Source organism: Pieris napi, chromosome 5 (genome assembly GCF_905475465.1).
Source record: "Pieris napi chromosome 5, ilPieNapi1.2, whole genome shotgun sequence".
Lineage (NCBI taxonomy): Eukaryota > Metazoa > Arthropoda > Insecta > Lepidoptera > Pieridae > Pieris > Pieris napi.
The window spans coordinates 3,219,138-3,231,004 of NC_062238.1; the positions used below are offsets into that span (position 1 = coordinate 3,219,138).

Below are 11,867 nucleotides of genomic sequence, written 5' to 3' on the forward strand. Positions count from 1 at the left end.
TGAAACTGCGCCTTGTTCTTGTTTCTTGCTTCGCCGATTATTCTTGGGTCCCAGTTCGTTGCGGAGGAAAAAGAGGATTTTGCGTAGATCTCGCCGAGCTTAAGTACTTCGACAGTATACCGCGACGAGAGCTGCGCTTACAGCCATCTGTGCGCGTATACCGCGACGAGAGCTACGCGACCCTTTATTCGGCGAAGCATTTTATAATTTATTTAACTATATTTTTCTTTACATATTTTTACCTAACTTATTTATATATACTTTATTTCTACTTATGAGCTACTAACAATATTCCTATTTTTCTTATAGCTCATACCTACTTAATTTATACTGTATATATAGTCACTAACACTAACTTATAATAATCTATTCCTATTTATATATGAGTCGCCAACACTACTGTAATTTTTTTAGGTTTCAAAAATTATCGGCACTGGTCTATATCGACAAATACCAATTACAAAATCCAATGGTAGTATAATGTTTCTTCTTTTGGTGTTTCTCTACTACTGGAGGTTGGCCGTTAGTCTCGTGGAGCGTGTCTTGTCTGCAACTCTTCCGCAGTCACAATACCCGTCCACTCCCTAATGCTACCAAGCCATGACTTTTTCCTTCTAGCAACATGCCGCTTATCTTGGATTTTTTACCCATTATAATTAATTGATGGAGGTGGTAGCGGCCTTGACGTTTACGTGGCCCAGGTCCACAACTTTCCGGTGTTTGATGTTCTGCATAAGTTTTTTCAATATTGCTACTCGATTAAGAAATTTTTTGTTAGACCTTCTGGATCCAGCCTATTGAAGCATGTGACGATAACACCACATCTCAAATGCTTCTAAGCGCCAGCGGGTATCTTCTTTCATTATCCAAGGCTCACAGCCGTACAGAACAATTGGCTATATGTAACAAAGGAAAATTCGTATTCGGTATTCAAGTGACGACAGCACCAAACTTTCTTCATTTAGTTGAAAAATCTTTGGGCAATTTCAATTCAAGACCTAATTTTTTGATAAGGAAAATTCACTCGTTCGTAACCTAAGTTCCTAAATACTTGTATTGTCGCACCTGTTTTAACGTTTTTCCAACTACAGGTAGATTAGGCCTTAAAATGTCGTTTCGAGAAATGACCATCACCTTCGTCTCTACTGCATTAATTTTCAGACTGTCTCTTTCACTAGTTTCATGCACTCTTTAAACAATTATTTAGGGATCGTCCATTGATGAGGCTATTAAAACAGTGTCGTCTGCATAACGAATGTTGTTGATGATATTTCCGTTAACTTTTACTCCAACCTCTGACCCCTTAATGGCTTCTGATATAGTTGCTTCGGAATACACCTACATTAAATAGCAACGGAGGCAATATACAACCACCACGGAACACCACGGTAAATACTTATCTCATCGGTTTTCTTCTGATGTACTTTCAAGGTTACAGTTTTGGTCTTTGTACAGTATAATGCACAGCACGTTTATAATATATGGGGGTAAGCCCCGTTGTGTCGGTCGTAGCAGTGGTTTCTTCTTTCTAGAATTGTAGGTACCTATAAGGGCTCGTCTAAAAAACCATTACCAGTATAACACGTAGACCGTAGTCATATCTACAAATATTAATAGTATAAGAATAGTATTAACATACAAAGCACATTTTATTGTAAAATTTCTAAAAGCTTTTTTTTAGTAGATATTTGCCGTGAACACAATTTTAAATGAACGGGGTCTGGACATATTGCTGTCATTTTGACTTAACAGTAAGCATTTAATGTAAATACTTCACACTTCGACAGCCGACAGACTTGACAACAAAAAAAAATAATTCGAGCGCTCCGTTCGCTACTCGGGTGACGGGTCTCGGCTCAAAATTTAAATAAGTAGTCAAAGATATTTTCATTGTAAAATATAGCTAAACGTATTGTCACTAAGTTAAAACTCAAATAGCAAAGACATACATTGGAGATAAAAAGCAAGAACAGAGGATCAATTTAAACAATTAGGGTCATTCAAGAAATATCAGTGGTTGGTACATGACGTGACTATTATATTAATAGCTCAAGATTTTATTCATCTCTTTATTGAAATATTTATTGTAAGTATGTATAATAATTGGTACAATTCGAATCGCCAGGAATAATATTACAAATTGCATGCTGCTGAAAGTACTTCTATGTGTTTAAAGGTTTTCTAATACCCTATTTCAAAAAAAATATACGCTTCAGTTTGTAAAAATGGAGCTACAATGCAAAGTACAAAATTATGAATGGGGGAAGCTGGGACAGGATAGTACAGTAGCAAAGCTAGTTGCTAGCGCTGATTCTTCAGTATCTATTGATAATGCTAAACCCTATGCTGAGTTATGGATGGGTACACATCCAAATGGACCATCAATTATTATAGAAAGAGACATACCTTTGTCAGAGTATTTAAAGACCAATTTAGATGCTGTTGGTCCAGATGTAAGAAAGAAGTTTGATGTTTTGGTGCCTTTTCTGCTTAAAGTTCTATCAGTAAGAAAAGCATTATCTGTCCAAGCACATCCTACAAAGGTGAGCTTATATTTTGAATCTGAATGTATATGTAAAAAATACTTTAAATACTACATTACATGTTAACTGTTTTTATATGCAATTATTTCAGGAACATGCGGAGGAACTGCACAAAACCTTTCCAGATTTGTATAAAGATCCCAATCACAAACCGGAACTAGCTATTGCACTTACACCATTTGAGGGTCTATGTGGTTTCAGACCTATTTCTGAGATCAAGGATTTTATTATTAGTAAGTTAATGTGAAGAAATGCTCTCCACACATAGAAAATGTATTAGGTGTCACACAGAACTACTCTTAAACTATTTTAGAGATGATACATTAAGCTCTAACTCCAATAATAGCCATTAGCCAATTAGTAAAGATTTATATTATTTTACCATAGATTTGATAAGAAGCTAAAAAGGCCTTTCACTGGCCTGTTCTTCCTTAAATTCATTGTTCAGTAGGAGGTAAACATTGTAGCATGGCATTTTAAAGATATAATTGTAATTATTCATCTACCATTACATTTAATGGCTCTGTATGGCATTAGGTCTAATAGCTTACTGAATGTATTTTAATATATCAATAATAACATGCCATTATAAGACCAAAGATATTTTGGTATATAAATGTGTTGTGTTAACCATATTACAGATTTGCCAGAACTACAACAAATTTTGTCTCAAGGTGTTGTGAACCCAATACTTAACAGTGGAGATGGTGACTGTACAAAGTTGCTCAAAGATGCCTTCCATTCTTTAATGTCATGTGATAAGAACAAAATCGTAAATGGTCTCGAGTCTCTGCTGAATAGATTGCAAACAGAAGGTAAGTTGGACAAAGTAAAATTGCAACCATAATTTTCTGTATACAAAACTAAGAAAATTGTAAGTGCGAGGTAAATTAATAAAGCAATTATGTAGTAATTTTCTATGACCTTGCAAATTTATTTTATAGATTATTTGTATTACATTGTATGTATGTGTAAGCATACATAAAATATATTTTGTAAGTTTCTAATATTTTATTTAATATAAAATATTTTCATAGATTTAAGATATACATAATATATTGTTTATAGTTATGAAAAAAACTTGTATTAAAAATATTAATTTATCATAATATGTATATGTAGATGTGACCATTGCATTGTCGTCTCCAATATGCAAATCAAGCCCAATAAAACCTAATAAATCCCTAAGTGAATGGATTAACCATTGTAATTGATAAGCTATATAGAAGGACAAACAATTTTTAATGATTAAATGCTCATTACCTTAAGCCTTGCAATAAAGTTCCATATACCGCCTGAAACAGTCATAAATCTGTGTCTGTAACACTGATAATTTCCTTCATATGCAAACAACATTCAGCACATTATTTATTAAAATAATAATTTATTTACCTTCATATTTCTTTTTATTATTCAGTTACACTATATGTTACTTCTAAAGAATATAATTAACATAAAACTTTTAAATAAATTAACAGAATCATCAACTCAGACATCACTTCTTTATCCACTACTAAAACGGCTGCATTCAGATTATCCCGGAGATGTAGGATGTTGGGCTCCATATTTCATGAACTATATGCAACTGATTCCTGGCCAAGCAATATTTTTGAAACCCAACTTGCCCCATGCATATCTCAGTGGTGGTAAGTATTTTAGAATTTATTTTATGGCCTAAAACTGCTTTTATTACTCTTACAAATACAGGTTTAACTAATTACAACCTTTATTATACCCACTAGAATACTATTAGTTTTATGCATATAGTTGTCACCGTAAAATTGTAAACACCGTTAGATTGTAATCTATCTCGCGAGATTATAAACTGTCGAAAGATTGTGAACCTCAACGAACTGCTTACAATTTAACGTATTATTATTCGGTAGATTGTACAGTGGTAACTTGATATATGAGTGCCCTAATATATGAGTGTTTTGAGATATGAGCAGTCGAGCGAGCAATACTTTGCTTTAAGATGAGATCAAGATTTTTTTGTGATACAAGACAGACACTTCTCAAAATAAATGTTATATTATATAATGTGTTCTTCACAGCATATAAACTCATTAATTCCCAAATATATATATAATTTAATTTTATCTATTACCATCAAAAGTGAATATATTTTTAACTTAAGTTAAATTACTTTATTGAATTCTATTTAAGTTTTGTAATATGTATCCTGTTGAGAATGTAAAACGCAAGACGTTGCGTTTGATTCTGATTGGTCAAACGAACTTATTGACATGACGCATCATGTCGCGTGTCAACTGTCAACACGTATCTGACTAGAGATGCTATAGGAGGAGATAATAAATTCTATGTGTATTTTGTATGTTTTAAATACTGATTATAAGTGCCAAAAATTTCTGATCAGCCTCTAATATCTTTTTTCAGACTGCATAGAATGTATGGCTTGCTCAGACAATGTGGTTCGAGCTGGTCTCACCCCAAAGCACATTGATGTGGCAACACTAGTTGATATGTTGGACTACAACAGTTACCACCCGAGTGAAATGTTGTTCAATCCACAAATAGAAGACCCAAATAGTTGTATTTGGAGACCGCCTGTTCCAGATTTTGCTGTTGTTAAAATCAGGGTAAGCAACTATTTATTAATTCCTTTTTTATTCAGTTCCTTAATAACGTTTTTTTTAATTTTCTGTTAATACAACGCCTAGAAGAGTGTCTTAGCAATAAGGCTGACCATTGCCCTAATGATTTAAGTTTTGTATGCAAAAATAGCCGATATTGATGACGTCATTAAAATGTTGCCATATCAGCAAAATGGAACAGGATCTGTAAAAGCCAAATATTTTTTGAAACTAATGCTATGATTAAAATTACTACTTTTATACATAGGTTTTTTATCGGATTAAAGTTAAACTTATAATAAGCCGTGTCACGCTGTAAAGCACGCGAAACGTCGATTTTTTTTTTTAATTATGTAAAATAATTATAAGTTTACATAGTTTTTTTTATGATAACTGCTAATGTGACCATTGTTATATTTTTTTTCAGGTGGCACCCGGTGATTCCTACAACACAATAGTGCGACCTAGCCCTAGTATCATGATAATAATATCTGGATCAGGGGAAGCCTGTGACACGGAACCGATATTAATTCGCCCTGGAGTCGTTATATTCTTGAAGGCGAGCCGACAGCTGACTTTGACTTCCACTGAAAGCTATATTGAGGTGTATCAAGCTATTTGCAATGTTTGACAAAATTGTTCTAATTTTAAATTTGTTTTGTTTTTTATGTAGATCTACTGACACGAATATTATATACGATTTTTAAACTGTGGAACATAATATATTTTTTTAAAGATTAGACAAACTAATCCATTTTGTATCCAATGGCCATATATCCACGTTTAAAGTAATTTAAAAAAATGTTTGTTAGCAATTTTTATACGGAATAGATAAATATGGCTGGAAGGGCTTTTTGTCGATTTTATTTCAATCACCATTTCACACATATTAGCAAAATTTATGAAGATGTTTAATGATTGCAGCACGCTTGCCTACATAACCCTTCCATCCCTACTTAAATATTCCGTGAGTAATTTATTATGTTTAATTGTAAGTAAAACAAGTTGGCTGTGAAAACAAAGCCTTCACAATGTAGGTATAAAATTAGGTATTAAATATTAACTTAAATTTATATAAAAAAAACTGAATTCCTATTGATTTGATATCGTAAAACCTAATTTTCTCGAATCTTCCCAAACTAAAAATACAGACCAGATATTTTTTTTTAATATTTGACCTAGACTTATTTTAATATGCGTTTAATAGTTTTTCAAGACTCACCGTACAATGTGATTAAAATCTTAATACAATAATGAAATTTCTCTTATATAAATTTTTGTGAAAATTAGTATTTTACTACCCTAAGATGGTTTTTCATTGTGATAGGAACAATCTAGAACCTGACCAGGTTGATTTTATTCCGATAATTTTTTGTCTAAAAATTTTAGTAGATGTAAAATAAATAAAACGGAACATATTTAAATTCCTAGATAGTATTATTGTTATTTAGTTCCTATAATGTTTATTTTTATGTAATATCATTATTTTAATAAAAGTATTTACTTTGAAATATTTGTTTTATATCGTATTGACTATAACAGTTACCACTGTTGGGTGGGAACAGCGAGGAATGGTTTATATTACCTTTTCACGTCCCCATTGAACGTCTTCTTCGTAGTCTTCATTACTAAATGTTGTGCCTGTTGAAAAGCCCTTACGTCGACTTGCTGTCTCCACACCGCGTTATCCCCAGCTTGTCTGAGGGCATTAGGGATGCTAGGACCCATAATTGTCTTAATTTGGTCAGACCAACGTAGGCGATCGTCCCGACTTCTCTGGTCATCACTCCATCGACTGGTAATGGTAGGGCATTACCAGTTTGTCTGTACTATCCAGTTCTCTCCTGACAATATGGCCAAAGTCAAAAACCCGTCTGTAAATGATAGATGACAGTCTTGTTAAGAATGGACCTATTGGTTCTTTTTGCAGTCCATGGTTGAAACATTCTCCTCCAACACCACGTCTAGAATGCAATCTTTTTTCGGTCCGCTGCACGAATTGTCGAGGACTGATGCGTACAAAAGAATGGAAAATGGTACCAAAGTTCTGACGAGCCTGCTCTTAGTGGAGTATTCAATACGTTTTTGTTTTGCAACTGGCACACTAGTAGAAAAGGTGACGATGAATTATTTTAAGGAAGTAATTAAGATTGCACAGTTACTTCGAAATAAATGCTTACCGTGGCAACCTGCAACGTAAATATGCTTACGGGCCAGCCAGCTGTAAAGGTTGGTACGATCTTTTTTTGAAGTCAAAAATCATTAATTCATATAGGTAACACAATGTACACTTATGAACGTCAAAAAAGAAGACTCCTGCGAAAAAATCTTTACGGATAGGTACCACAAATAATGGTGCGCAGCAGAGAGTATCTAAAAAGCACTTTGTAGTGGAACGCCCGGCGTCGAGGTGATGATGATAGTATTTTCTAATTCATATAGAAATTTGGAGTTACCTAGGACCTTATAAAAAGTGCTTCTCATCCAGTTTGGGCAGTTTTACCAATTGACTCCGTATTCCGTCTGCCTATCGTTAACCTTGGACGTTCCCAAGTGTTGTGACAGGCGGTTTGATTTTATATGTTGAAAAAAATTACATTCATAACAAAATATTTGCTATTCGGCGTGTCAAAACTATTTAGATTACGTTTTGAGCAAGAGTTGTGGTTGTAATTAATATTCAAAGATATTACTTACGCGTAAGCACCAGAAAAGTTGTCAGTTAACAATGTTCTGAACCACACGATTGCGAAATGTAATCAATTAAAACCTTTAGAACTTAAGCAAGACCCTTACGCAAGTCCTAAGGGCTCAAAAATAATTTTTCGATTAGACCTTTTGTAGAAAAATTTCAAATACATTTTTTGGTATTGCATTCCAGTTAATTCGAAACTAAGTAGGTAGGTACCTATTAAGCGTGTTAATGTGTTTTAGAATATTTTCGGGTTTTGACATTAATCTCTATCAATGAGTTAATAATAATAATAATAAATCGTTTCTTTGCCAAGATAGTGGTACAATTAGATCAACTACGTAAAAAAACCGCACAATAAGCCATATATAAATAGGCATGCAAATGTCATAATAATAAGTTAAGTTATTTATAAATATATAATAAACTCTTTACTCTAGTAATCTATCATAGCAACACTCAACTTTTTTTTGTCTATGAAACTTCTTATTTATGGTTAGAGACGCTCTGATCAGTATTTTAATTTTATTCCTAAAAAATTCCTATCTTTGTTTATTGAAACAGAAAACCGGCCCGTCACACTGTTAGTAGCAATTTTAGTAAGAGATATATTATTATTAGTCCGGTCAATTTAGACCAAAAAATGAGAGTGAAGAACTACATAAAGTCCCAACAAGCTGAATTTCTGTGAAATTGTTCAAAACATAATTATAAACAATGTCTAGAAGTTCCCCATCATTCCCGTGTAAGGAAAAATTTTTATTCAGGGGCAAAGGTAAAAAAATGGGTTTTTGCGATTTTCAGCAAAACGGTAAGTTTTATCATGAAAGTACCTTCGACAAAAATTGTAGACCATAAAAAATGTATAAATACTTTTTTACTTACGAGCCACCGTTGCTGAGATATAACGATTCAAAAAGTTATAAAAGTTGTTATCGTCATAATATGCACACGTCCACGCCACCTATGAGGTAGTGTATTTAGCGCGTTTTTTGCATGCTATGAATACAGTTTGTGACAAATTAGAAGATATCGCTAATGTTAGGATGGATACGACCGAGCAGCATGTTGATGCAAGTGATTCACGAGTAAAAAAAGATGCTAGAGATATACGAAGACTTTTAGAGTGGTTCTCAACGCATGATCCTTTTCCAGAGGTTAACAAAATTGTTTCTATTGCGAGTGGTGTCGTTGGTGACGATAAAATTAATTGTTATAAAGCTCGTGAAGTTGGACTTGCTTCTATTGCAAAAATGACAGGACTGACATTCAATAATATTAAATTAAAACGCGGTGATATAGTTGTTCCTCTTAGCTATGACTATTTCCCTACAAGTTCATGAAGAAAAAGTACCTATTGACCCTGTATTATTGTTCCAACGCATGAGTATTACTGCAGCATTTCAAGATGAAATAGAAAAATATTTTGAATATGAATTATTAGCTCCCTACCCTTTATCGTTATTTGATGACATCGGGATGCGTAAAACACAGAAATCTACCATTTACGATTGTTTTGAAAAAGTAAATATTGATATTAAAACACTAATGCGACATACATCATTGACGGAGGATACTTACTACACCGCGTTGTGTGCATATTATGACGATAACAACTTTTATAACTTTTTGAATCGTTATATCTCAGAAACGGTGGCTCGTAAGAAAAATAGTATTGATACATTTTTTATGATCTTATGATCTACAATTTTTTTGTCCGAGGTACTTTTATGATAAAACTTACCGTTTTTTTTTTGAAAATCGCGAAAAACTCATTTTTTTTGACCTTTGCCCCTGAATAAAATTTTTTCCTTACGCGGGAATGATGGGGAACTTCTAGACATTGTTTATAATTATGTTTTGAACAATTTCACAGAAATTCTGCTTGTTGAGACTTTATGTAACTTCGAATGTCTAAATTGACCGGAGTATATTGAGACTAGCCGTTATTCACTTTATCAAAGCCAAGGTGAGTAGGCACAAATTGCAGCAAGCAAAACGACTTCAATACTATGCGTTCAAGCAGTTCTTTCAAAAATGTGGTTACGTGTTTTACATTAACATTAATTACCTATAGGTGTGATTATTTAAGATGTCAACGGTTTTGCTAAAGTAAACAACATATATCTTACATATTTAACTTAGAAACTTGTAAATCACTATTTTGCTAAGTAGTCAAACTAGAAAACCTAATATATTCGAATCGCCGCAAGGCAAGTCTGTTTGTCATTAAGGTGCAGCGGGTTTTCTCATATTTTGGACTTATAAAATAGCCAAAGCACTTTTAAGGACCTTTATTGAGTCATGAGTGTGGTAGTAAATTACGTGAAAATTATGAGCAATATTTTACTAATAAACATCAATAAAATACTTGCCTAGGTATTGATTTTGTTTTCAAGAATTTATCATGAACAGTTGTGTACTACTAGGACTTTAATATCCCTAGCATAGTAGTGAGCAAGCATTTATAAAGTAAAACTACTCTGCTAACGAGCCATTTGTTTAATATTTGTAGAGACATCATGTTTACCCACTCTGTATTGAAAAAACATCTCTACTTCAGCCACGGAGGCCTTTGGGTCGGTCAGCCCGGGGTGGGACTGGTCGAAAATTTCCTTTAGATTGGGGTAATGCGATGTATACCAATTAAATGGGGATAGTACCTACAATTTTCTAAACACGTAAAAAAATGACTGTAGCTTCTTGACTTGACCTTTAAGACCACATGTCGATCAAGACTTACATGTAAATAATTTTATGTAAAATAAAGCAACCCGTTAACCCTAAATGTAAAGATAGGGTTAGGGGGTTAGGGTTGGTGGACTCATTTCCGCAATTAGACACTTAATTGGTCCGTTGTGCGTTAAGTCCTGGCTAATTTAGCCAGCCTAGCTCCTTCCAGAAGCACAGAAAATAATGTAAAGATATAAAATTAAAAGTTAAAGTTATTAAAGGTTAAAGTTTTATATATTAAATTAAAAGTCTTTGAAAAAATTTAACATTTCAGACTTAGATTCAAACAGTTTCAATTTTGAATAAGCAGAACTCAAGGAATTCCTGAGTATTTCGGATAGTTGGATGGCGTTACTCAAATCTCCACAATATTCCCATATTATGAATCCCGCCCTACTTCAATACATATCTTAAACGAGTCGTTACAACATCTAATATGTTGATATAGTATTAACATTGTATAAGGCTATTGAAGCATTGCTTCATATTAAGCTAAATATTACAGCATCCGATCACGTACATCACGATGTAAAGCAGAGCGAATTCGTTTATGAAATACCAAGTGAAGGCTCAGTTGTACAATTATATTTAATTAATGTACTTAAGCGATATTTATGATATAATAACTAAAATTGAGTCGGCAATTATCAATTGCAGCAAAGCGGTTGATTTATTTTATTTTATTCAGTTTTCTTGTCTGTCGGGAGAGAATCAGACAGAGAGAACGCTAGTTTCTAGTTAAAAAACTTATAAAAAACTAGTTAAAAATATAATTTATTAATTTTTATAATTAATTAATATAATTTATTGAAGAGACAAAAATATGTCTGCCCACTGATGACTTAGTAAAATCAGTTACGATTTCACTATTCTAATTACGAGTCGTATAATCAATTACTCGTAGTCTTTACACATAGAAACAGAACTTGCTTTCTTAATTGGTAATTTTTGGCCTAGAATGCTTTTCTAGGTTATATGTATAGGTAATTAAGTATTCTTCGGAATACATGTTCATTAGTTTTAATTAAGCCATTAAATTTGTTATATGTAATTGATACGCAATGCTCAACGTAGGTCGAAGTTATGAAACTGCGTTTAACACACCCATATTGAAGCTTTTTAGTTGATATATTAAATACTGGTTACAAATTACTCGAATGATCGAATGGCCTCTGCAAAACGGATATACCTTTCGCCGACTAAAGCGACTACGTTTTAGGATCCGAGATACTTATTATAAGCATTTTAATAACATTTAAGTGATATTTCAAAATATATATTTCTATAATTTATTTCTCTCTCTTC

The 11,867-nt window shown here is 33.0% G+C and overlaps 1 protein-coding gene across 2 annotated transcripts; it reads left to right on the top strand.

The window, feature by feature from the left end:
• The first annotated feature begins 1,830 nt into the window (after positions 1–1,830).
• Positions 1,831–5,988, top strand: LOC125049663 (mannose-6-phosphate isomerase). 2 transcript variants are annotated; one of them, XM_047649061.1, is made up of 7 exons: positions 1,831–2,086; positions 2,217–2,543; positions 2,635–2,776; positions 3,185–3,358; positions 4,022–4,189; positions 4,941–5,143; positions 5,565–5,988. In XM_047649061.1, the coding sequence occupies exons 2-7, from the start codon at positions 2,226–2,228 to the stop codon at positions 5,766–5,768; spliced, it is 1,209 nt and encodes a 402-aa protein (XP_047505017.1). In that variant the 5' UTR covers positions 1,831–2,086; positions 2,217–2,225; the 3' UTR covers positions 5,769–5,988. The 2 variants fall into 2 exon arrangements, with proteins under 2 accessions (XP_047505017.1, XP_047505016.1); XM_047649060.1 differs by having other exon boundaries at positions 1,831–2,543.
• The last annotated feature ends 5,879 nt before the right edge of the window (positions 5,989–11,867 follow it).

What these genes read in the sequence shown, in the direction of transcription:
- LOC125049663 (XM_047649060.1), top strand. Translation starts at nt 2,226, where the DNA reads ATGGAGCTACAATGCAAAGTACAAAATTATGAATGGGGGAAGCTGGGA. An exon ending in TCCAAGCACATCCTACAAAG is followed by an intron (nt 2,544 to 2,634) that starts GTGAGCTTATAT and finishes CAATTATTTCAG; the next exon opens with GAACATGCGGAGGAACTGCA. An exon ending in CCATGCATATCTCAGTGGTG is followed by an intron (nt 4,190 to 4,940) that starts GTAAGTATTTTA and finishes ATCTTTTTTCAG; the next exon opens with ACTGCATAGAATGTATGGCT.